We start from the raw sequence: 27,471 nt of genomic DNA, 5'->3' as shown, positions 1-27,471 counted from the left end.
TAAAATTGCTAGGTGGCATCTACATGTCCTGCATGTTGGGGTCCCTTACCTGTGACATTAGTATCTTATTAATCTGAGGATCTAATTGAGCCACTTCTTGATAAAAGCCAGGGTTTGACAGCATGGTGGGTGGTTTGTTCCAGACTCCCACAACCCTTGGTGTACAATAAAAGCCTCCTGTTATCCATTTTAAATTGGTTTTCCATTAATCCAAGGAATGTGTAATCAATTGCAATATACCAAGGGCTGGAGAAACCGAAGTATAAACACCTTTTCCTGCACGCACAAGGAATATCTTTCCGATTGCAAATTAAATGCATCTGCGTTTTCTTGCAATATTTTAAAAATACCATTTTGATCTGTTGAAATATAATCAATTTTAACCGCACAGTGCTGAAGTTTTAGGGTTGACTATTTACTTTCAGCCTTCACATGAACAAAAATGCCTTCACCAAAACGCATTACAACAGCAGCTGTCTTATCAGAGTAACAGGAAGAAAACGTGGAATTAATGTGAAGATTTGCGACAGACTGACGTTTTACTTCCTTATGCAACATTTCCTGTAGAGATATTTCTGCATCAAAATAATATTTTTCTTTTTTTTTACACCACCTCGTATTACTGTTATAGACTAATCGTCTGACTACACGATGTGTTCGAGGAATGGTAAGTTTAAAATGCAGTCATTTAAGTTAATATGATAGGGAAAATGCTATTGACTCTCATTACCCAGACTTTTACCTCGCGTTTCAAATATGACGCAGCAGATATATATGCGAGGAAGTCATTTACTCTCTAAATTGTTTCCGTACTTAGATGCATAAGGAATCTGTGTACATACAGATCAGAATCAATGTGGGATAACAGAACGGAATGAAAATGTTAAATAAGAAATAGAGTAATGAGATTGACTGTGCTTACCGCTAAATTGTTTTGACTCGAGCGCTTGTAGGTTTTACATGCCAAGTTCCGCATGATTAATATACTTGTGTGCATTTGCTATTAAAAAAAAACATTATTATTATATGGTTTGCTATATGGTTAAACTTAAAGTCTTTCTTCAGACATTTGGGACATCACTGCTTATTCAAGCAGACATCATTGAAAATGGCAAAACATGAGACTTGGATAATCAGACGTTAAATTTATTGTGAAAGCGTCAAATGACCGTTACGCAAAAGGAAATCATATAGCAAATAGACATTCACGGCTGAAAAACGTTTCTAGTGCATACGACAAATTATTTGTTTATAACTAGAATTGTTTAATTTTAATTCAAATGATAGCCCTGGTATGTTGGCTATTAATTTTTTGCGAATTAAGCATTTACTGGGTGAGCTGTATTTGGTGTGAAACACTGTGTGACAGTGTGACAGTTTTGACCAATAAAAGAGCTCCTTTCCTTTCGAGTTCCTCTTCTCCGGTGGTTTTTCAACACGAACGCGTTCTGTTTTATCTCTTGGTTTAGTATTTGTGAGATACGAGGAACAGGAAGTTTGTCATTTGAGGATTTGGGGTTTGGGGAGGGTGTTGCTGTTTGGGTACAGCTGCTTATTTTCTTTCTTTCTACCTCCCAAGTCTTGTTTATTTGCTTGACATAGAAGCCGGAACTGCACCTTTTCCCCTTAGAGACCGCACGATTCAAGAGTCACACATGGACGGATTGGCCATAAATATATAAGGGAGCCGAAAGATATGCTACTTACACACTGCGTTAAATTCGGGAAAAGGTCAGGCTCTTATCATGTCCAGTCTCGCTCTCGTCTCGTATGTACAAGTACTATCAAAAGTATTCACCCCCTTGGAGTTTCGTTTCCACATTTTATTGTGTCACAACATGGAATCATAATGCGTTTAATTTGGCTTTTGTTTTTGTATGGATCGACACAGAACACTACGTAGTGTCAAAGTGAAACCTAACTTCCTGAATTAGTTATAAACATAAAATAATTGATTGCATTAAGTATTCACCCCTTTTACTATTATAAAAATAGTTCCAGCCTAAAATCAGTTGTCTTTAGAAGTCACATAATTCATTGAATGGAGTCCACCTGTGTGCAATTTAAGTGTTTCACGTAAGTCCAGGTTAAATACACTTATCACTTTTCCCTTTTCCACTTAAACCTTTTCCCGAACTTCCCTTGGCGCTGTCTGCACCCTTGCAGGTCCCAGGTTCCTTACAGTTAGGATGCAGTTCCTTCAGCTAGGAGAATCAGGTCAAACGAACCTCAAATACATTGTGTCTCTGCATACTGCATCAGCCATATCATCCTGCATCTCATAACTGGCAGCCCACTGAAGCTATGCAGGTGTTACCTTGGTCAGTAACTGGATGTGAGACCTGGGAAAAACTAAGGTTGCTTCCTGAAGAGGTGTTAGTGGGGCCAGTGGGGGGCGCTCATTCTATGGTCTGTGTGGGTCCCAATGCCCCAGTATAGTGACAAACATATACTGTGAAAAGGTCCTGTCCTTCAGATAAGACATGAAACCGAGGTCCTGACTCCCTGTGGTCATTAAAAAATCCCAGGGAGTTTCTCGAAAAGATTAGGGGTGTAACCCCAGTGTTCTGGCCAAATTTCCCCCTGGACTTTACAACTCATGGCCTCCTTATAATCCTCGTCTATGAATTGGCTTCTCTTCTCCTTCCCACTGATAGCTGGTGAGTGGGGAGTGTCACATCATCCCGGTGCTGCAGCACATTAATAGAGGGGAGTCCCCATTATGTGTAAAGCACTTTGAGTGGAGTGTCCAGAAAAAGTGCTATGGAAGTGTAATTATTATTATCATTATCATTTGAGTGGACTACTGAAGTCATAGAAATTAATTGCACTTAAATGCTTTTAATTTCTAAGAATCCCAAACACTTTTGAATACAGATGGGGACACACTTCTCCACCAGTGAAGTGCATCCTACACCCATAATAACCAGCAGCGTAGGACTTCATTTTGCATCCAATCTGCCGGACAGCACTTCCAAGTGGACAGTGTCCGCAGTCACCACAGGGTGACATTAGTTTGGATATTCTGGTCCAGGAGAAAGAGCGCCACCTACTGGTCCACCAACACCACTTAGTATGAAGGAGTCGGCTGCCCTTGTCTGCGGGATTATACCCCACTCCCCTCATAGCTTCTGAAGAGGGGGTCTGTAGAAGCTAGTTCCCTCGGCCTCTTGACAATAGCTCAGCAGGGTTTTGGTATGCTGGCTGGCTGGGTCTTGGGAGATTTGAAAAACCTGTTGTTCCTTTATGTTCTACATTTCTATACTCCTAAATCTGAATTGAATTCTAAACTTAAATCCTACCCCAAACCACCCACATTGTGAATATAAGCCACACTTACATTCTATAATGCAGAATAAATGGAATTATGTAATTATTAATGATAAAATAATTATTTTTCCAAATTCATGAAAAACAGAAAAATAAGCTGCTTAAATTACTAAAGTTTCTGGCAGGTAATATTTTTCAAAAAGTGAATTGTTGCCACTTGTGGCTTTGACTTAAATTATGACAGGCTGTATAAATCATCATGGTATTGATAACATATAATTTAAAGACAGTTGCTTTGATACACATTAAAATACTATCACTGCAGTAACACGCAAATATTTACACTTGTACCTCCTAAGAAATTCTGCAACTCCTTTAATAGTTTCTGATGTAGTTTTTCCCCTAGTCAGCAAGTTGCATTAAAAATAAAAACATAATTTCTATAAACAAATGTTCATTGCATGGTAGGTCTAATTACAGAGATTTAAAAAAATCAAGAAATTGTAATTTATTCACTTTGTGGTAGCTCAGGGCTGACTGAGAAAAATAAGGTGCCGTGGACAGGATGACATCTTCCTGTCATGTTCATGTTTCATGCTATTTGACTTTTGAAAGTTAAAATTGCATTTTTATTTATTTCAAAATATGGCACTTAAATGTAGAAACCATTGTGTTTCTTCCTTTGTAAGCATACATTTGGTGCTTCTTCCTGGTACCCACAGTTCTACCAGGGGTCTTGGTGTTAAACCGATGGTGTGTGAAGTAATTAGATTGTCTGAGTGTCCATGTCACTTACTTGAGAGAGAAGAGTGTGACAGATACTTTAAGAGGATTCCTGTTTGCCATTATGGTGAAAAAACACTTTCAAGAAGCAAGTATCTGTTCAGAGGTCTCAGTCAGGGATTTCTGTAAATCATGGATTTTCGCAGTGGGATACATGTACGGTCAGCAATGGTAGTAAACAAAATTGAAAGTAATTGTTAAGTATTTCATCTTTCCACTGTTTTACTAGATGACAGTGAAAACTCTCAGTCAAAGTTGTTTAGAAATGATCATATTTTCCATGTGAGCTTTCCAACCTTGGACTGAACATCTTTGCATGAGGAATGAGACATTTTTATCCTCTCTGCTGCATTATGCAAATAAGCAAGATACAACTTTGCTTAACAAATGAATTCCTCTCTCCTCAGAGGGAGGCTTTACAAGAGAATTATGAAAACGTATGCAATAATTAGGTTTTTTTTTTAGAAAATGACAGGTTTTATTGGGTAAAATGTTTTATGAAAGCAACCACAGCTGGAATGGTAAAAAATGAAATCCCTGGAACTAACTAGACTTCACCTTTGCTCAAGGAAGTTGAAAGGCAAATGGAAAGCTTAAGAAAAAAAAGTTAGCAAAAGTTTAGTTTGTACATCATTTTCAACGTGACTATGGTAGTGTCACATCCAGTAAATAAATGACTGTCAATTTGGGAGATAATGTCGGTAATTGGGCTGCAGGAGTGTTACTTTCCTTTGTTCCTAGCTATTTTCAGTTCACACATTACTATTCAATCTGATATCTTGAAAGAATTCTTAAAGTCCTAATGCTCACTGGTAGCATTGTATCTGTTAAAGCCTGTGGATTTCCTCCTGTGACTGTGAGATAAAGAAGGGTTTCACTCTGTGTTTGGCAGCTGTTTGTTATTGTGTTTCCCTGTGAAAAGCTGGCAAAAAGTAACATTCAGTAAAGAAAGCGGTTTACTGGCAGGACACTGAATATTCACTAAGTGTAGTGGTGCTTTTTGTTTTGAAGATTGACTGAAGAACCCAATCACCTACTGGTTTTATGAAATAGGCTGCTCCTTCATGCTTTCAAAGCACTTATGTTTGTTTTTTGTATTTAAGCTATGAGTGACTCGCGATCGAGTTTTACATTTGTAAAGAGAAGTGTTTTTCCTGGACATGCAAATGTTTCTTACACGTGTTTGTGTATCACAGGCCGAGGCCATAGAATTACATGACTATAGTCATGTACTGTAATATAGAGTTGCAGGTAAAAGGATAATGTGCAATAATGTTACTAATGAGCATCGCCAAATACCCTCAAGCCAATTTAGTGAAACACTAAATCACTTTGATACTTCCTGCTATATAAAATCCAACTAATCTCCATCCATCAATCATATTTACTCTTTGGATATATGGATATACCGTATATGTTCATAATATTTTACAGTGTAGTTGTGTTTCTGCATTTGGAGATGACACATATGTTGATAAATAAGTTAAGGACTTCTGTCAACTCTGGTACAGCCTCGTGTGCAGTTCTGTTGCACTGCTCGGCTCATATGGAGAAAAGCTCAAGCTCTGTTTTCTTTCTCCTGTAGTAGTAAACAGAAGATCAGGCTCCCTGTGCATGTAGCAGGAGTGTTTGCAGTTTAAAATAGATACTTAGTGTCCTATATGAAGATCTACTGGGAAAAACCGGCTTGCTTCTTGAACAGCCACTCTAGATAAACAGAAGCAAGATGTTTTTCTGTTGATCTGACACATTCGCAGCAGCAACATTGTTTACTGTAACAGATCACAGCTGTTCGTGTTTCTCAGTTTGAAGGGACTGCCTCAAAAGTTGTGAAGACATCAATGCCCCGAAAGTTCCATCTTGTTGTGTATGTTGCAGGTACCGTCGAAATGTAAAGAACAGAATTGTGGTGCCATGTTTGATAATACATTACAGCAAAGTACAACTATCTGGAAAAACAAAGGTGAAAGACACTACAGGGTTGTTGTTGGCCTTGTGAATCCTATGACACTACACTTACAAAGTTCCATGGAATGCATTAAGAAATGCATATCTTCATTATGCAATGCACTCAATGAAGCCTAATCTCACAGCATTATTTGTTCCCCATAAAAAGCTGGAGGAAGTCCTTTCTTTTTCTTACAAAAAAGGAACTGGAAAACAAGTTTTTGCTTTTCTCCAGCATATTCATAAAGCTAAATATTGAAGTGCACAGTTATTATACAGTGCTGAGCTCCAAAAGCCTTTATGTGCAGGAAATAAATAATATCAGAATCTTTGTTTGGTCACTTATAAGAATAAAATGTCAAAGGTCTCTGTTGTTTTCTAAATTAAACATATTGCTTTGTATTAATTGATACCTCATGTTTAAGAAAATCAGTTGTCAAAATTGGTCTGTAAGTCAGTTGATCCTCCTAAATGCTTACAGTATAATGATCCTGAGATGAGTCGATATGATGCCTACACTTAATTTTAATATTGTGATGCCTTAAACAGAACCTGTAGCTCTGAGTCACAGTTACAAGTGAGTGCTTTTGCTTTGCCAAATTCTTAAATTCCATACATAATGCTGATGTAATGTCCTGTAATATACAAAGCTTTATCCAAAATCTGTCCCCTCTCAGTATTTTATGCTGCGTAGCTCAGTTTCTCCACTCTTGCAACCACTGTTCTGTGACCACAGAGGGTGTGGTACACAATTACAGAATGCTGCATTTTAGAAACAAAACTGGTACACAACCAGTGAGAAGCATATGTTTGCAAGACAGAGGCTCTATAAGTACACCTACTTGGTCTCACCAGTACCTGCGTTGTGCTATTATTAGCTGAGGTTTAGGGCACAGGTAGGAAGTGCCTTCTCCACCCACCAAATTAAAATAACTATGTTTTAATATGACATCAATATACACATACTGATCAGCTGTTCAGTAACCTAACATGAAATAATGCTTTTGAACAAATCAGTAACACTACTCAGCATTCCACATCGTCTGATAGTTCCCAGGAATGTTGAACAGCAGTGTTACCTTACAATGCACCAATTAAACATGCTCATCTCAATTATTGTACTTTATTATTTACTTAGTAAGAAATTCAGTTTCAGTTCACTATCGGTGGTAAAGCAGCTTAAGCTGAGGTTGTTCCCTTGTGGTTGCTGTGAATTCTGAAGTGTTGACAGAGGTTGTGACCTATAATAAAAAATGAAAGATGTTCTCAACTCAAGTAGTAACTCTAGGTTTTCCAAACAGATTCTGGCAGGCTATTCCAAACAAGAATTGGATGTAAAAGGAATTACAAATCTTCTAAACATTTTCCAACTGCACTCATTGAGAACTGATCCAAAAATGAAGAGCTTGTAGAATTACTGTATATTCATTATGTTGGCAGTGCACAGACTTTTTCTCTGTATTGTATAGTGGCTAATCACCAGTTTCAAACCTTATTCAAGACTTTGCTCCTAAACTTCTGAGCTGTTGACAACATTGGGCCTAATTTAAATCCCTTCCCAAGACTGGATCGTTTTAGAATTAGAAATAGTTTTGTTGTTCTGAAGAGTGCTGCATTAAATTCTTGGTAAACCATCCTATAGTATCCCATGTAACCATCTTATGATATCATCCTATTGTATCCTATATCTCACATAATATTAAATTATAAAAATTAAAGAAATCATAAAATTTCTTGTCAGCTGTTATGTGCAGTACTACTACAGTATATTATGTAATTTTCAAATGTTCATTCCGAATTCAAACATATATTCTTGCAAAGCACTATGAGGTGTTTCCCATCTTTGGAAAGTGATAAAGATATCATCATGATTTATTGATTTAACACACTTAACTATTTTATGTATCTTCACCTTTATACTGTAAGGGACCTACTGTATAATACTGTCACTTTCAGCTGTTGTCCACTTTAGACAGGGTTAAAGGACGGGCCTTATCTGGCCTTAGACAGGGCTGGATTAAGGACCCTATAGGCTCTGAGCACTGTTTCATAGGCCCTTTGGTGGATGCGTTTTATGGGTGGTTTGATTTCTATGAGTAGATAGGTGATCAAAATAGTCTGTCATTGCTACATATATACTTATTCAAGAAGAGATCTTTGTAACAATATTTATCATACAAATGTCATAGGTCTTTGAAGGCCTTAGGTATAATGTCTGCTGTACATATTGAGTTCTAGTGGCTTCTTTAAACTATCACTAGCAATTGTTAAAAGCTTTGGTCAGATCATTTCAGGCAAAATTTGACCATTTGAATATATACACTTTTTGCTCGTCAAAGCATTCAAGGTGTAAGGCTTGCAGTTCTGAGGTCTACAGCTGTTTAGAGCAATAAAACTGGAAGGCGTTGTATTAACCAGTGGTACATTTTGTTTGTGACTTTTAAACAAAGCCTGAATCAGCTAGTTGGACAGCAGTTAATGGTATGAGAGAGCCTGATTGTTTTTAAAGGCTGACAGAGCAGTGCACAACAGGATTCTGATTGTTCTTCATTGCAGAAATTAGAATACAACTAAACATTCCTGGGTTGGAGTCCTGGGACCATTGGCAGGTATAACTCTCCCTTTATGCAGAAAACAAAAGAGATATTTGTACTGTTGGTCTACTGTTGCAGTATCTGTTCTGACATTTTCACCATTCCACTAAAAAAGTCAGCATCATGTTTATCATTTCAAGCGCTGTGTCAGCCATTCCTCATTTTTTGCATGGTTTATCTGCCTTGTCGGAACCTGCAGAATGTAATGAATTGAGCTCCTAGAATTTTGTCCAACTCTCACATTAACTGTTTCACTTCTCTCTTGGTTAGCACAAGTTGTTGATCTTAAATTGTTAATCTGAAAGTAAAATATACTTGTTATATGCTAGAACCCATTCCTACTTTCTTAGTTTGCCCTATTTTCTATGCACTTTGCCTTTTGGTTATTAAGTCATCCATGTGGTTGAACATCCTTCATCTCCAAATGCCTAAAAATCTTACCATGTCACTGAAGATCCACGTAATTGCTTACAAAAAATTCTGGAGTATGTTGCTTATCGTAACCATGACAACTGAGCTTTTATCTTAGAACAAACAAACCTTCTTGATCTGCTCTTCTCCAAGTTGTAAGCTTTTGTTTAAAAGCTATGACTTTCCGGTGGCCCCCGTTTCTGCTATTCTGTTTTTGTACTACTGTACCTTAGTTTGATACTGCTGATCAAATTCTCCTGTTTCCGTGAGTAGAAAGTGTACTCTGGAATTTAGGAACCACAGAACTGTACTTTGTTCTTCTGGGTGAGTTTAAGTCTGTCACCAGGAGGACTTCCTCATGAGTTGCCTCCAGAACTGATGAATGCAATTCTCTGATTGCTGGAGTTTCTGGGACATTACTGAACAAACTGAAATATAGTAGATCTCAGTGTCCATGGCCAGATTATAGGTTTTTGGGCCCTAAGAAAATAATAAATTGTTCAAAATAAGAAGAGGCTATTTGGTCCATTTGACATGTTTGGATGTTAACTCATTAAATCAGCAATTAATTGGATTTATACAGTGCATTTCATTATTATTGTTGTTGTTGTTGTTGTTGTTGTTGTTGTTGTTGTGATAAATCTACATTATTTTTTATTATTCTAAGTAAATGCACTTTAGTGACTGCAAAACATTTTAAAAAAAAGATAATTAAGAAAAAACCCAATACCTTTCATATGTTTTTGGAAGGTACAAAAACAGTGTCTGGTCTGGTCAATAGAAGATGACTGATGTATCACTGAGGTGCTCACTAAGGAAGAATTCTGCAACAAGCCCCAGGCAGTGGAAGGACAAAGTTCTTCACTACAATTAGCATAGAAGAGGCAGAAGTGTTTTGGATACTAGAAGCATTCAAGATTTATAAATTCCCAGGGCCTGATGTAATCTTAGCATTTGAACTTAAGGAAACAACATGTTATTTAAAAGCCATTGAGGCAACTCTTCCAACATTTGCTGAAGAGAGGGGTAGATCCCTTGGAATGTGAAATTGCTTGTGTGATGCACAGTCACAGGAAGGATGACAAAACCGAACCAAGTAATCATAGACCAATAGGTCTACATTTTAAAATGCTTTTGATAAAGTTCCTTATTGAAAGTTTAATTCTCCAATTACCACTGTAGGCAGTGGTCAGATTGAAAATAGCTTAATAAATAGAAAATAGAGAGTACAGATAAGCGAGAATACTCAAATTGTGGTGATGGAATTAGTGGAGTACCTCAGAGATCTGTACTAGGACCACTATTCTTCTTAATTTATAGCAATCATCTCGATTCAGTTATAGTTAATAAACTAAATACATTTGCCATCAAATCAGATTAGGAGGATGAGCAAACCCTGTACAAGCTACAAATGAACTTCAAAAAGATTTAGATAAAATTCAACATTGGGAAAACAACCTGGCAGATGATGTTTAATGTAGACAAGTGCAGGGTTTTGCATGCAGGTAGCAAAAACATAAACTATAAATACAAAATTGGAAACACTGAGATAGAAGAAGCTACTTGTGAAAAATACATTTATTTTAATACATTTTTTCAGATATTGTGGGTTAATACATAAAAAGGCATACACAATGTGAGGATATATAGTCAAAAATTTATAGTTTAAAATCCAGGGATGTTGTGTTCATAATAATAATTCCTTACACTTATATAGTGCTTTTCTGGACACTCTACTCAAAGCGCTTTACAGATAATGGGGACTCTTCTCCACCACCAGCAATGTGCAGCTCTACCTGGATGATGCGATGGCAGCCATAGTGCGCCAGAACGCTCACCACACATCAGCTATCAGTGGGGAGGAGAACAGAGTGATGAAGCCAATTTATAGATCGGGATTATTAGGAGGCCATGATTGGTAAGGGCCAATAGGATATTTGGCCAGGACACCGGGGTTACACCCCTACTCCTTTTGAGAAACGCCCTGGGATTTTTAACGACCACAGAAAGTCAGGACATCTGTTTTATGTCTCATCCGAAGGACAGTGCCATTTTTACAGTATAGTGTCCCCATCACTATACTGGGGCATTAGGACCCACACAGACCACACGGTGAGCGCCCCCTACTGACCCCATTAACACCTCTTCCAGCAGCAACCTTATTTTTTCACAGGAGGTCTCCCACCCAGGTTCACACCTGCTGAGCTTATGTGGGTTGTCAGTTGTGAGCTGCAGGGTGATATGGCTGCTTAAAGATAAGATAAGATAAGATAAGCTTTTATTGTCCCTAGGGGGGAAATGTTTATAAACACACAGCGCTACTGTGCATCTAAATACATCAGATCACATTACAGATTGCATCTATTAAATGTTACAAATGAATAATGAACTAATAAGGCCTCATGTATTCTAAACAAATTACTTACCATCTTGTAGTGCTGCTACAATGTGGAGAAACTAAACCAGATACATTCTGGCTTAAAGGAATGTCCAACACTAAGGCTGAACTGAAAGAACTGAATCTTTTTAGTCGTGAACAAAGAAGACTAAGAGGAAATCTGATACTAGCATTCAGTATCCTCAAAGGCACTGACAAAGTCAACACAGTACTGTTCAGAATAAACACTGAAACTCAAAACAGTGATATAAATGGTCACTCCAAGTGACTTTCATATAGAATAAGAGGGTTGTGGGATTACAGCGGGCATCAAGCAGTCGAGTCATTAAGACCGTATGAGACCTGGGGCCATCATATCTTCATATCAGCAGTGGCTCTGTGGGAAAGGATCTGCGCCTGTGGCTGGAAGGTTGCCAGTTCATATCCTGCAAGAATCCTACTCCGTTGGGCCCCTGAGCAAGGCCCTTAACCCCAGCTGCTCCAGGGGTGCCGTCTCAATGTCTGACCCTGTGCTCTGACCCAAAGCTTCTCTCTCCCTGCCTGTGTGTCTCATGGAGAGCAAGCTGGGGTATGCAAAAGACAAATTCCTAATGCAAGAAATTGTATAGGGCCAATAAAGTGATTTTATCTTATCTTACCCTGGTTTCCTTCAGGAAATGGCAGAATGAGATGATTGGCTACTAACCACCAAATTGGCTACATTGACCGAATGGCCTCCTCTTCTTTGTAACCGTTCTCGTACTCTCTTTTAAAAAATTATGAATAAAATTCTAAAGACGATTGTATCCAGTCACCCCCAGCCCCTTTTGAACAGTTAATCTAGAGCGGATTTTCTATACAGACGTATATACACACCTTTATGTTACCAGGAATGTTAATTGAGAACAAATGGTTATTTTCAATTTTCAATGACCTGGTTAAGAGGCTTGCTCCTTGGCAACAGAGTCAAATAAACAATAAAACGATTGTTCTTGCTTTTCCTATGTTCTCCAGCCTTTGTGGCTTGTAGCCTGTTCTGAAAGTTGAGGTTGAGGGGTGATCTAGCTAAGAATGTCCCACCCCAGAAGTCTTGGCATTACAAACAGAATTAAATAGAATTAAATTCAATAGAATGGAAATAAATAGAATGATGGGGACGTTATGCATTTATGAAGGAAATTCCTGGTAGATTAAAACTAAGACGAATATATTAGAATTGACAATTGCAGTAACAAAGTGATATTTTATCTTAAATTTAGACTTCGAACTTTTTGAAAACGTGTCACAGAATAACAGGAGTGACATTTCAAATATTGTGTGCGCATTTAAGAATGAACCAGGGCAATGCGTGTGCAAGTGCTTGAATACTATGTAAATAATTCAAGATCTGCTAAGAAGGCTTGCTTTCCTAAACACAAATTGCTCTTAGCCTTTGAGAATTAATGTTAGATTGGTCACCAAAATCCATGCTCTGTGCCCAGAGCCAACAGCTGTCTGTTTTGGCTGCGATATCCCAGTTACGAGCAGCTTGCAGTGATACGGTTCTCTAGTAGGGAAAGACGCGTCGCTGTTTTGAAATTGAACGCCCCCCACGGAATCTGTCGCTGGTGCCAGAAACGGCCAGCACGTGTGCGCTTCCCTGCCACATTCCACAGTGCATTGCCGTGGTTTTCTTGGCCAGCGGATATATTTGCAGAAAGCTCAGTTACTCAAACGCTCGTAGGACTCATAGGTTTTTTTATCGCAAAATTGATCATATGTCCCCTTTAATATACTGAACATTTGGGGAAAAGTTTTTTTATATATATATATTATGGTGGTGGCCTCAATTTCATGTGCACCAGCTCACATTTATTTTAAAAATGGCCTTTTATGACGACATTAGCAATGAAGACTTTTTTCAGCCTACATTGCTATTGTCATCAAAAGAACCTTAGTGAACTGCACGCCCGTGAACGACTCGAAATACGTGTTTCTGCAGTGATCACTTCTAACGTACTAAAAATGCAATGATTTTTTTCAATGAATTTTTAACACTAAGAATCATTCCCTTTTACTTTTAAAACTCGTTTGGTTGTGCTTTTAATGGGTGCAGGGATCCGCTGAAAACAGTTGTTATGTACAGTATTGAATCGGACTGCTAGTCAATATGTTTTTAAAACAAATTACAGTACACCTTCCCTTATGTTATTGATGTCTCTCTTTTGTCAATCTTATCTGCAGTATTTTTGCCTTGTGCTAATTGCTATCCCTTGACCTCTTTTTTAAAACCTAAATCAGAATGGACTACATTTACAGCGATTTCATTCTTTTATGAAATTGAAAGCGTCTAAGCGTGAAATGATTTTTTTGGGATGAAATCTTATTATTGATATTCACGTTATTGCATAGCCTGTAAGTCGGGATGGAAGGTATATGATGCTTTCTTGCACCGTTATCATTCAAGCGTGGAAGGGGGGAAAAATCCTCCCCCCTCCCAATGTGCGAATGCACAGATTTGCACGTGCACAAGGGACGATCCGCGAGACAGGCCAGGAACTCAATTGGGAATCCCTTCACTTCGGGCTCCAAAATTTCAAATGTCACTTCCTGTGAGGCAGCGTACATGAAGTACGTGCATTCCTGCAACGACAGGTTTAATTTGCCTGGACGCCACTTAGTAGGAGTCATCTGACCACAAGGATCTATGAGACCTTATTAAAAATGCAATTGTATCGAAAATGATGTGATTTTTAAACACTTTCTCAAAAGTATAATTATTTCTAATGAAACCTTTGCGGTAATAAAGCAATAAAGCATTAGTTTAGTTTAAGCAAAAATTAAAATGAAGCAGGGTTTTATCCGCTTGATGCGGTCAAAGGGGGTTAAATGTATGTAACCATTTAATTATTATGTGTAGCGCATTTACAGCTTACTTTCACCGATAAATGTCACTGCAATATCAGACTTGTCCTTCGGTGATTCAGCAATTCTGCATTTTACCACAAGGCGGCGTAAAATGGTTTGTCTCTTTAAACCCTAGTAAAACACCGGTTACCACGCCTTTGAGCGGTGCGTCACGGTCGTCACGTTGCACTGCCGGCTTGTGAGGTTAAATACGGGATCTGGAACAGTTGGGGAGATTAAGATACCGGCATCGTAGGGAGGTAGCTCAGTGAAACGGTACAAACGAAATTCTTTAAGCGAGCAATTTATAATTGCCACAAAGCGCTGGTTAGGAGCGGATTTCGGTACCCGTGAGAAGACAGGAAATATTCTGACTAGCTACCTGCTTTACAGGAAAAAAAAATGTTACTTCGGCGTTCCGATAACTAGATTTCCTTTTACATTACAATCTTCGATCCGTTTTTTTATTTAAAAAAAACAAGCTAGTCACCGCGTACACTGGAATTTCTTTCAAAAAGAAATCTCTCCGCTTTGTTATACTCGGCATCCTAAAGGAGAAACTCGAAAGGATATTTTTTTTTTCCCCCACATAGCTATGCCAAAGGAGCTCAAGCAGACTCGCCTCCAAAAGATCTGGATTCCTTCTAAGGATGATAGACCAGCTATACCTCGTAGATGTAAGTGCAGTTCTCTCATCTACTGTGTCAAATAATAAAATGCGTATAGCCAGTTTTTGTTAGTCTCTTGGTCGGGCCTTGTATCATAAATGTGGAATTCCCTCGCATGCTAAGTAGTAGCGCACATGATTAATTTGCGTTACGTTAGCTTGCGGCAGACGTGACGGCAGACTGCCCCCGCCTTTGATCTGATCTGTACTTGATTTTACTTTCTGATACGGTGTGGCATTCTCAGCCCTATTTTCGGTCTCCGCCGTAAAGAGATTCAGAGAAGACCTGAAGAACGCTTCACAGCCGAAACGTTGTGTTTTCTCTCTTCTCTTCTCAGTATGGAATAAACCTATTGTTACTTTTAGTTTTAGGGAAGACCTAGTTCATTTGTTGAGCAGTTGCACTGTTAGCGGTACTATCCGCCCCTAGTTCAGACGGAGCTCTGTAAGGCGGACGACGGTTCTGAAGGATGGCGTTTTGTGACGTTGTGTTTTATAGTTCATTTATAGGTAGACACTTACACCTAAATGTAATTCCGAGTTTCGGTAACCGATGAATCTCTGCAAGTGGCATCTAAACGTTGCACTCTCGTACTCGTACATTTTTAATCCGTTTTTATCTGGGCATGTACAAGGACACTGTGAGGGTGTGATTTGTATTACGCGGTCTCCTGAACAAATGGTAGCGAACAAAGCACAAAAAGGAGAGCCGAAACGTGACTCACGTGTATTTGCATTTGAAGCAGGGGAGGGAAAAAAAATGTGGTCCAGGGCTCTGTTTAAAAATGGGCGGGACAACGTAGCCTATTGTAACCCATTCCTGCTTGTATTAAGATGTTAAAGAACAGCGATAAACGAATTCCCTGTCCATACAGTCGCAAATCGACCACCGCAGTGTAGATTAACAGTATAAATGGTAAAAAAAAAACAATTAACATTTGAAGTGCTCAATGAATATGAAAGTAACGTTGGTCCTGCTTGGTTGCATGTATATAACGGATACAAGACCATTCAAAAAATGTGCCTAGTATTTTCCACAGTAATAGATAATGGAATGTAGGATAACTCGTTTGGTTTAACCTCTGTGCTGCTTTAAGGATGTTAATCTCCCCCAAAAACGGCCTTCATGGAAATGATGTACCGGCGTTTAATTAAAGCTTACAGTTCAGGGTAATCGCTAGGATGATTAATATTGCTTTACATTCTGATGGTGAATACTGCGAAAGCGCTTAGATTCACATTTCAATACCGCACCGTGTCATGAGAAGCTCCCGGTTAACATAAAGGCGCGGGGGCTCGAGTCCGCGCGCCGAGCGAGGCGTTGGGGGGGGGGGGTCTCGAGACCGAGCTTAGTCACCTTCTTTGTGTCCGGCATTCTGATGAGCCAGATCCCGCTGCACGCGGAGCTGGAAGGGGTTGCTATAGCAACCACGGCGACTCCGGCTTCCCGTTATGGAGCGGTGAAGCTCGGAAACGACGCGCAGGCGCACGGGAGAGGGACGGGGGGGAGTTCTGCGCTGAAGCTTCGTCATCCAGTGATTGGATAAGCAGATTTCTTCAGCGCACCGGGGCTGCTCTAAAGAAAAGATAGCAGAGGGAGAAGTCGGATGCAATGTGCTGGTCAAATGACGTCAGCAACGGGGGCTTTCGTAAAGCAGGGACTCTGTTGCGTGGGTGGTTTTTTTTTTAGAATACAGCCCCTTATTAACTAGTCGTTTTTAATCCTGCGTGGTTTTAACTTCTATCATTTGCTTTCCGCATAACATGAAAAAGTTCCTTTTATACCTTTATGTGAAAGGACGTTGGGTTTTTCCAGCACGGAATGCGGTCTTGCAGATCTATCATTATACTCCAGTTTAGAAAACCATTTAGGGATTGCAATTAAGTGTCGAATCTTCCAGTTTTGAAAGATCTTTTGCAACATAATTGAACTGTTCTTACTCGGCTGCCGTTTCCGAAACGCAGGTTTTGGTTTTAGTTGGCAACACCATCCTTCATTTTTAATAAGGACATTGGATCAAAATGAAATGGCAGTTCCCGTTTGTATTTTATCCTGTTAAATAAAATGCTTGTACACATTGCGATGGATAGTATATATATTTTCCAGGTTATGAATTGTGGGTGATGCTGGCTTTATGGTATAGTTGCTTACAGAAATATTCAAATGTGAACACCTTGACACAGTAGCCTGGAAGATGCTGTGTATTAAACAGTTTGTCAGGTAACCTGTACCTTAAAGTTCAGTTAAGGCTAAAGAGTTTCATCAAGTTTTTCTTTTAACTGCATTTCACCTGATCTAAAACTGCAATGATGCAAGTCACTTTCTGACCTCAAAATTACTTCAGCCTCTGCGTTGTAATAACTTTGTAAAAAAGGTTTTGCAATGTAGTTTTCTTTACTTGCAACATGATCCCCTTTTCCCTGTTCTTTTTAGGTTTGTAAGAGAAAACATTTATACCTGATCTAATTCATTGGGTTTTTTTTTAATGTAGTGATAGTTCATTGTCATTTATAAAGTGCTTAATTTCTAAGTCAATACCAATTGAGAAGTCTAATCCAAGACAGTGATCACGTGCCCTTTCTCGTGCGCTCAGACGGGCCAGATTGCAGAGGGATTACTGTACCCACATATCCTATCCCATTGCTCCTTGATGCTATTTAAGGAATCGGTCATGAGACAAGTACATTGGATGAGATTTGTTTTTTGCTGACTTGCTTTTGCTATGCATTGTCATTTATTTATATACTAGATGTCCCGAGAAGATCCGCATTACTTCCTGAGAAAGTTCTTCATTTTAAGAATTATGTGAATTGAATTGTGCTTTTGAAACCGCATGTACTTTTCCTCTTGGAAGAGTAGTGACTAGGACATCTGCAGATATCCCTAACTATAGGGTAGCGATGGCGTAATGGGCTTTTGACATAAGTTTAAGATTCATCCCCTGACTTCATGTCTCTGAGTCAAAGTGTTTTTCCCCCCCAAACTGTTTATTAACCAGCATTTGGTAAATCCAGTATGAAGAAATTGTAACTTCTGTTTTCCTTATGTCAGCCCTGGGACATCACCAGCAGTTCAGGGAGAGAAGTGGGAAGCTGCTTCCCTTCTTGAATTAAATAGGCTGGATTGTACAAGCCCCTAGGGGAATGTAACCAGTATATGGGGTGATCATTCACCCTCTAACGGATGATGCCAGGAGCTTTTGAATGACCTATTAGCCAGGAGCTTGGTTTAATACCTCAGTCTGTGGATGACCCCTCCCATGTACAGAGTCCTTGGTCTCCTTACTGGGACATTGGAAAGTCTGGTCTTGAAGGAAGTGTTACCCACTGGTCCACCAGCAATGCTTAGAACAGAGTCCTGAATTACCTTGGTGGTCCTCTATCCCCGTGCTGACCAGGCACATCTTTGATTATTTACATCACACTGGAAGGCTGGAATATATTTTACTAGATTCAGTACAATTTTTTTATCCCTCTTAAGAAGTTAAAGTGGGAAATAAAATATCTTTAAAAAAAAAACCCGCTGCTGCTGGTGGTGGTGAAATAGTATCTGCTTTTATCTTTTGTTCATCACTGATGCAATTTATTTGCACTGTTTCTGGTTCACTTTATCTGATGTTCCAGGCAGATTATAGATTTAATTCCATGCTTTGGGGGGGGGGGGGTCATTTTTATTGCCGCAGAGCAGCGACCATGTGTAGGTGCTGCACATGCTCCTAGTACAGGCTGCTGAGTGCACAACAGATCTGTACTCTCCTCCCTCGGGTGAGGTCAGTGAAGCGAGGGTTCAGACATGATTGTCTGCTTGCGAGAGGGTGTTCAGTGGAGGGAGTGACCCAATTTCAGTTGCTTCAGATTAGATTTGTCTGTCGTGTTGTAGTGAGGAATGGGCTAGGGATGTTGGTGGTGCCAGATTGACCTAAAGTGAAGACCCAACAACTATAGACCTAAGTGTTTCTTTAAATAATAAATGAGGTAGAGGAAATTCCATCTCCAGAGTGTGTTAGGGATGGTATTAAGCCTTTTTAATTAAGGCAGGTTTTGTGCATTTCAGTAGATGCGAGACTTCAATGCCAGTTCCAAATGATGCTTTTAAAGCTGGATTATGAACATGCCGGCCTGTATTGCTGACTTGTGAAAATAATCTCAAAACCCTCTGTGAAGGTGCAGTTTGACATGTTTATGGCATGACATGTAAGGTGCTTCTCTGTTGCCTTGGCTACAGGACTAATTCAGTTTTCTGTGCTCTTCTAACACAGCTGGCGATCCCCGTCTAACCAATTCTCCCACTGTGATTGTTATGGTTGGCCTGCCTGCTCGAGGGAAGACCTACATCTCCAAGAAGTTGACGCGCTACCTCAACTGGATCGGAGTCCCCACTAAAGGTACCCTGTAATGAACACTGAACATCATTGCCATGGTCATGAGTAGCTGTCCAAGTCGTAACTCTAGGCAATTGTGGTGGTTTATTGTCTGGATAAAACTCTTGTTTGTTTTTGTTTTGCTGCAGTGTTCAATGTTGGGGAGTATCGCCGTGAAGCAGTCAGACATTACAGCTCCTATGACTTCTTCAGGCCAGATAATCAAGATGCCATGAAAATTCGACAGTGAGTTGAAACTTTTTTTCGTGAACAGTTGAGCTGCAGTTCCGTTATCAGGAGTTATTTAAACTTTTTTTTTGTTCGCAGACAATGTGCCTTAGCTGCTTTAAGAGATGTCAAATCCTACCTTACTGAAGAAGGTGGTCACATCGCTGTAAGTCTTTCAGATTTTTTTCGGAACCTGTATACAATACAAACATTTGTGGATTGTAATTTTGACCTGATTTTAGAGTACTATTGTCACATTTTCTTAAATTGGAAGCTTGTTTTGAGGTGTTAGTATATGAATGTTGACAAATCTCTTGAAAAGTGACAGGGATAAATGTATATTGGTCACACCGCTTGCAAAGTCTTATTTTTATTAAAAGATAGCTGCATCTTTTAGTAAGTCTCAGTGGTTTCGCTGCAGTAGTAACACTGAATAAATTGTAGCATACTGAAAAAGAAGTCTAGATTTCTCATAAGAGACTGACTGAACCTTTGCTTATAACAAGCCATTTTACTTTCGCAATCTGGTTATAGTGATGTGATTTCTGCATTTTCGAAGAATACTGAATGGAAGAAGTACTGCCTAAGGCTTGGTCTCAAAACTGTTTTGGTTAATCCTAAAACCAAAGAGTGTTGATATAATCACACATCTTCTGTCTGCCCTTTCAGCCAGGTTCATTTACTGTTCATCTTGTAGGTCTTTGATGCCACCAACACCACGAGGGACAGGAGAGAGCTGATCCTTCATTTTGGCAGCGAGAATGGATTTAAGGCAAGGCAATCTCTTAGCTCTTCATTGGGGAAAAATCTTTCTTGATTTTAATTCAAATCACATTTCTATGTGCTGTCATCAATTGTGTTATGTTTAAAGAGATGCGCTACTCTGAAGTCTTCACCAGTACATTTAAACATATTTTAGCACTTGTACGTGTAATAGTGACAGCATTTATGCCGGGTAGTGCTGATGTGGACCCCGTCATACTGCAAGAGGCAAAGATGATGGCTGAATTTTTTAAGAGGGGAAAAATAGGTGTTTGTTATTGTTTTTTGCACATGGATCCTTGGAATAAACTAAGCTACATAATTTCTCTCAACAGATTTTTTTCATTGAATCGGTTTGTGAAGACCCTGATGTCGTTGCGACAAATATTATGGTGAGTCTCAACATGAACTGCTCCTTCGAGATGAATTCAAAATGTGATGAGGGAGAGTGTGCTTTGATTTAAACTTGTAGCCTTTATCCTTTTATGACCTGAAAATAACTTCAATCCAATTAAATTTCATTTTGTTTGTTGGAAGTGGGGGGGAAATGCTCCAGTGTGTAGTAGATTTTATAAGCAATGAGGTCAGCAGTAAATATGTTCTAAAATCATAAACTACTGTGCTTTTCACCTACGTAGATGTGACCTGTGCCTTTTCTTTGTAGGAAGTGAAGGTGTCTTGTCCAGATTACAAAGACTGCAACAGAACAGATGCCATGGAAGATTTCCTCAAGAGAATCGAATGTTACAGAGCTTCTTATCAGCCTCTGGATCCTGATCACTATGACCGGTATGAACTTCGTTACATTATTCTTATACACTTACACTTTAACAAACATCAGATGTATGTTTTTCTCTGAACAAAGTCGTGTTTTACTTATTTTAATGGTGGCCAATTCAAGTTGCAGCAGATGCTAGCATTGCTGCCTCAGAGTACAGGGTCCCTGGGCTCAATCCCTGGGCTGCTGTCTGTATGGGGTTTGCTCTCCCTGTGTTCACATGGGGTTTTGCTGGGTGTTCCCAAAGTTCAAACACATACTCGTAGGTTGATTGGCTTGGTGGGGAAAGATGGACCTGGTGTGAATGTGTGCCTACCTATGGACTGGCATCCTATTCAGAGTGTATCCTGCCTTAGCCTGTTTGTCAGGCTAGGTCTCGGCTCCCCTGTGTCCCTACATTTGGTTAAAGTGGTTAGAAAATGGATGTATTCTTCAAAACGTGATTTAAAACTTTTTTTTGGCACGTCCACCTACACTCTACATAAATGATACAAAGGTTTGTAACCACAGTCGACATTTTTTATATGCCTGGCTTGTGTTTCCTTCCTAGGGACCTTTGTTTCATCAAAGTCATAGACGTTGGACGGAGGTTTCTTGTGAACAGAATCCAGGACCATATCCAAAGTAAAATTGTTTACTATCTGATGAACATCCATGTGCAGCCCCGACACATCTACCTGTGTCGCCATGGCGAGAGTGAGCACAACCTTCAGGGCAGGCTTGGCGGCGACTCGGGCCTGTCTGTCCGGGGGAAAAAGGTACTTTCCAAAACCCTGCAGCGCGACTGTGATGAAATGTTTTAATACGCCTTAACCTATAGAATAATAAGTGTATCAATGCAGAACGGGTCCTACCCCTTTTTCAGATTCTAGGTCATTGACTGTATTGATCCCTCTCCGGCATTGCCTGAATGGGGTTAGTATCATACTGTGTATATTTCAGTGCCCAGTTTGTTATTAGTTACACCTGCAACTTTACAGTAAACATATGGATCTTGTTTGTACATTTTAAATAGTTGGGTAACATTCGTAAGGCTTGTGCATGCTATCATTAAAGACTGGAAACAAATATGTGGTTTGTGGAGAACAAGCAAGAATTCCCAGGATGTGCTGGATGCCGGCATGTTGGCACTTCAGTAACCCTGACCTCTTCTCACCTTTGTCTAGTTTGCTGGAGCACTGTCCACGTTTCTGGAAGAGCAGAACCTAAAGGACCTCAGAGTTTGGACAAGCCAGATGAGGAGGGCAATACAGACTGCTGAGGCCCTGGGAGTCCCATACGAGCAGTGGAAATCTCTTAATGAGATTGATGCTGTGAGTTTTTGTTTTTCTCAGTAGGAAATGGAACCAAAATAACATTTTCCCCGCAAGGGGAAATACGTTTGCTTTTTAAAGAAAGTTGTGGCTTGAATTGCTTATTAACTCTCCTAAATGTTTGTTGCTGCAGGGCGTGTGTGAGGAAATGACTTATGAAGAAATTAAAGAGCAGCACCCTGAGGAATTCGCTTTGCGTGATCAGGACAAATACTATTACCGCTATCCAAAAGGAGAGGTATGTGTTTTTTATTACTCTTCTGTCTTTTTTTTTTTTTCTTTCTCTGATGTGGTATTTCAGTTTGCATTGCCTTTTTCAGTTGTAAGTTGTGCCGTCTTTGAAGGGGTTGTGTGCCTATACAATGTTAAAGTATGACGAATGGAAGTCCTTGAAAAAGGACAAATTTTAAGTGGGGAGGGTTGTTCAAGGATACTGCTTAAGGCTGGTATTCCTACACAGCCAAGCCTGCTTTCTTTTCCAGCACTGAAGTGTTATTTGGTTGGATCAGTATTTGGGGATTGGTGGGCTAATGTTTTGAAGAGCTTCTGTCTCTAATTGATGCTAACCAATCATTTCCAAACTAAAGTGAAAGAGCTGTTTTGTGTGTTGCCTAGGTTTCAGATTTATGATGATAGGAGCACTTTTGAAAGATGTGTATATATATTGATTTCATTTTTAAAATCCTATCCTTTTGTTAGTTTATAGATCACTTTTCCTCCTAAAGCATCCAATGCTGGATTTTTGTTTTGTTCGTGGATTTAAAATGTCAAGGGCACATTTTAACGTTGCCAGGTCTCAGTGGAACCATTCTTACACAAACAAAATAGTTTTGGTAATGGAATTTTTTAAAAAGGCTCTGATCAGACCATCAGTCTCTGGAAGTGTTGGATTTAAGAGCGTGTGTGGGTGTAATGGCCTTAATCTTTTTTTTTTTAGGCCTAAAATGACTCATTACGCTTTCCTTAATTTAAACATTGCACTACGAACAGTGGTGCTAATGACCTGCAGTTATGTAGGCATCTTTTTAAATTGTTCTTCCTCTTCTCTTTTGTCTTTGTGCTTAAGCATGCAAAAGACATTTCATTTATCTTAATTATAAAAGAGTATTCCTGTTTTTTTTTTTTTTACCTGATGGCCTAACATGGACTTTATCTGCATATCTGTAGTCTTACCAGGACCTTGTGCAGCGGTTGGAGCCTGTCATCATGGAGTTGGAGAGGCAGGAGAATGTGCTGGTTGTCTGCCATCAAGCTGTCATGAGGTGTCTTCTGGCTTACTTCCTGGACAAGAGCGCAGGTATGTTGTTTCCTTTTATCCTATACGACTGCGTAAAGGAAATGCAGCTGTCTTGGAGTTTTACATCAGTCTGTCGTGCTGAACATTTGCAATGTCATCTATCTTTCTAAATATTTAGGAGGTATGTTGTTGGGATGATTAGTCATTGCATTGCACTAAGTAATATTTTCATATAAATGCCTGGGTAAATGGTTGTAATTTGGGATTGTTCTCAATCGCAATCCTAAATTATGGGCACAATACTACTAATGTTTTAATTCTGTATTTCAGATGAGATGCCCTACCTCAAGTGCCCTCTGCATACAGTATTGAAACTCACTCCAGTTGCTTATGGTAAGCTGCAGTCTTTTATTTATTTTCTGTGTTTTGTTTTCACCTTGTCCTGCCTGTAAAGAATGTAATGAAAGAGCAATCTCTTTTTGTAAATGGTTGCATAGGAATCAAAAGATACACGTCCTATTTACAAATGTTTGGATTTTCAAGACGTTTTCCAAGTCTGCATCTCTTGAGAAGTTGTTTGAAGCAATAGCCCACTTATTTGAGATGCTACGGTGGTGTTTCATTTTATTGGGTTTGTCATTCTCAGCAATATTTGTCTAATCTTTTGAAGGCTGCAAAGTTGAATCCATCTGCTTGAATATTGAGGCAGTGAACACGCACAGGGAGAGACCAGAGGTAAGCACTGGCTGTACAGTCCCTCCAGTGTGTTCATGTACTCTGAGATTGTCATAGGAGTAAATGCCTTTGCTGTTGGAGGCATGGCTATGCTAACACCAGCAGGATACTGCTTTGCTGGCCCTTTTCCCCCTTTGCTGTTTGTGGTTAAGCAACAACCTAAATTCAGTAATTATGGCAAAGTGAGTCTAGCTGAGTTTGTATAGTTACACCATGCATTATATGACCATACTTCATTGCTAATGTTAAAATGCAGTTCTAGAGCGTGATTTGTTAATCTTATTTAGCTAGATCAGGGCAACAGGGAGCTTTGCTTGCTGTGACTTTCTCTGCTCTGCTGACCTCGTCTTCTCCTTGCTTTGAGCAGGATGTAAGGAAGGGCCCCAGCACGCTCATCAGGAGAAACAGTGTCACCCCGCTGGCAAGTCCCGAGCCTACTAAAAAACCCCGAATTAAGAGCCTAGATGATCACATGGCATCGACCTCATCTGCAGCTCTGCCAGTGTGCGCAGCTTCTGAAATTCCCACTTCTCTACCTGGACAAGTTAGTTCACTCTTCTCTTCATATCTGTGGTTGTTTTCTACACATTTGACTTCTTTTAAACAAGTTTAGGCTTTTACCTCAAGTGCGATCCAACAGGCCTTCACGTACAGTTATTGTTTGAACCTGTGAAACAGTGCATAAAAACCGTGGATTGTACATCGGCTAAACTGAAGCCTCTGTGGAAAATGACACATTTTAAGTGTTGATTTGGCACTCAGTAGGTTCATTTTTTATTTTTAGATCCTGCACACTGAAAAGGTTTGTTACATTGTAAATTTTGCCTATGGTCTGCCATTTTAAAAAAGGTTCTGGAAGCATTGTTCTGCACAGAGGTGCTTCTTCAAGGCTTAAGTAACATCTGGTTCAGTCTTCTACATGTTACATGGTTGTCCTTTTAAAGCCTTTTTCTGCCCACTGCTTGAAGAACCCTGTTTTGCCTGCAACTTCTTGCCTTTAAGTAACACTTTCAAATTCTTCTTTTCATTTTACAGCATTGGCTTGGCAAAGCTTGTCTGTAAGTACTGCTTCTTTCCTTTTTGCTGTTGTTATTTAGCATTTCCTCTACTGACCCAGAGTTCCAGTCTGGCAGGACCTTGCGACCACAGGACACTGAAATGAAAGCATTGTTCTCATCGGACCCTCTGATCCACACAGCAATGACACGAACACATAGTGAGGGACTATTAGTGAGGGATTTGGAGTCAGATGGAGCAGCAATCAAACTGCCACCAACCCATCATTGGTGTTGCTCCATTTAAATAAAGCACTTTTCAACATTTCCAAATTGTATTAAAAAGGTCTTGGTGTATAGCGGCAACCACCTGTTTGTAAATCTGCTATACAAAATAGTTTACATTTCCTTTTATGTTATAATTCCATAATCAATCCTTGCATGTCTGTAACATATCCAGCTTAATATTCAGTGTAAAGAAAGACCTGTTTTACAGTACCTGCCTATGGGTTTTGGCTACAAAGCTTTCTTCCATGTGCTTTATAGCCTGCGTGCTGAAATTGGACCTTACTAACTACTTGTTGCAACTCCCTGCTTTCAGTGGTAAAGTGGCTCTTTCACAGTCTGTCTCCCTAGTATAGTCATTTATATATAGGCAATATGAGTTCCAGGGGGAGAAGTTGGGAAGATTGTTTTACAGCCATCTTTACAGTAGTAATTTCAATACTGTTGCAATGGAAGAATAAGACAAAACATCATTGGGCAACTGAAGCTGAGACTGTTTTCTTGCCCCCTCCCCCAAATACAGCCATTTATTTAGAAAATCATGGATTTCTTTTGTATGCAAATACATCAGTTTTATAACCCTTCAAGGAGTCTTTTTAAAACTGAATGTGTGAAACCTATTGGGAGTTGTTCAGAACATAATTACACAATTTTGTGCATACTTGCCCTCTTCCTTGTTAAAGTTGTCTGCATGTTCATAACCGCTGCAATGTCAGGTTTGCCTGCTTAATACACACTGACCTTTTTCACTCATGATTTTCTTTCTCTTTTTCTTTTTCTGCTTAAAGACGAACAGTTTTCCATTATCTCAAAGTTATCTCCTTGCTAGTGTTTCAAAGGTAAAAGGCTTGTTGGCTGAATCTTGATCTTAAAAGTGACCTTGTAGTGTAGTTTAGCAACTGAAATTCATTTAGCTAAGCAGTATTTTCTCTTGTTTTCTGAAGATGGTAACGCTGCATAAAGATCTTTTTCTATCGGGATTAACAATTTTTCTCCTGAAATCTTGATTTACATTATAAAAGTTCTTTTTCAGTAAATTTCACATGTGCAATTGCTTTAGATTGTGAGTCTGGGGGTGGAGGAAGTATTCGAGCACAATAAACATATAAAGGGAATCATTAAATGAAACCCACACAACCATTATACAGGAGTTTTGTATTCTTAATTGGCTTCTACCATGGGGCACAGTGCAGATTTTCTGGTTTCAAAAAGAAAAATAGTATATTCTAAGTTTCTGTTCCTATATGAAACTTGGAATCAAATGGAAAAGGCTTTTAAAATACAAAATACGTGGCTGAAGAGATGAAAAAGAACAGTTCCAGAGCTATCGGTGACGTTTTGTAGCATTTTTTTGCAGATTTATTTTAAGAGGTTACAGACTTTTTTGGTACTATTCCTGCTTGGTTTATAAGTACGGAATTAAATGAACGAAAGTCCCTGGAAAACTGGTTAGAGTCAAGGTGTTACAGACACGTAACAGTTGAAAGTCGGGGCCTTGAAATAATGCAGGGCTTTGGTAGAAAAGCTTTAAAGGTTGCATTCAGAATTGCTTTTGCTCTGCTAGTTTGTGTATAGATCTTGCTTATGCCTTGATCTGAGCACTGTTTTCATCTCCATGTTATATAGCTTTTCTACTGCAGTTCAGACAAAGGACTTTGTTATTAAAACATTTTTTCCCCCTCCTCAACAGAACATAAAAAGGAAAACTTCGGGACTGCACGATGTCTTAGAAGATTGCCAGTGAATCTCAAAACTGCCACTCCACCTGCATTTTGGATATTGATCAGAAAAATGACCGTGACCTGTCTAAAATGGATGTCGACTTCTTCCTTTTGTTTTTGT

General features: G+C 39.3%; 1 protein-coding gene across 1 annotated transcript; it reads left to right on the top strand.

Annotated features, from left to right (window-relative positions):
* Positions 1-499: 499 nt before the first annotated feature.
* Positions 500-26,472, top strand: pfkfb3 (6-phosphofructo-2-kinase/fructose-2,6-biphosphatase 3). The gene is made up of 17 exons (XM_088645373.1): positions 500-667; positions 14,862-14,945; positions 19,195-19,320; positions 19,446-19,542; positions 19,624-19,690; positions 20,222-20,296; positions 20,622-20,678; positions 20,951-21,075; positions 21,615-21,822; positions 22,231-22,377; positions 22,511-22,615; positions 23,545-23,674; positions 23,945-24,007; positions 24,285-24,349; positions 24,717-24,893; positions 25,385-25,407; positions 26,418-26,472. The coding sequence occupies exons 1-17, from the start codon at positions 652-654 to the stop codon at positions 26,470-26,472; spliced, it is 1,620 nt and encodes a 539-aa protein (XP_088501499.1). The 5' UTR covers positions 500-651.
* The last annotated feature ends 999 nt before the right edge of the window (positions 26,473-27,471 follow it).

Source organism: Lepisosteus platostomus, chromosome 9 (genome assembly GCF_059453375.1).
Source record: "Lepisosteus platostomus isolate fLepPlt1 chromosome 9, fLepPlt1.hap1, whole genome shotgun sequence".
NCBI classification, from domain to species: Eukaryota; Metazoa; Chordata; class Actinopteri; order Semionotiformes; family Lepisosteidae; genus Lepisosteus; species Lepisosteus platostomus.
The sequence above is the reverse complement of the archived record's forward strand: the minus strand, read 5'-3'. Positions and strand labels throughout refer to the sequence as shown.

What these genes read in the sequence shown, in the direction of transcription:
- pfkfb3 (XM_088645373.1), top strand. An exon ending in ACTCACTCCAGTTGCTTATG is followed by an intron (nt 24,008 to 24,284) that starts GTAAGCTGCAGT and finishes AATCTTTTGAAG; the next exon opens with GCTGCAAAGTTGAATCCATC. An exon ending in CGCACAGGGAGAGACCAGAG is followed by an intron (nt 24,350 to 24,716) that starts GTAAGCACTGGC and finishes TGCTTTGAGCAG; the next exon opens with GATGTAAGGAAGGGCCCCAG.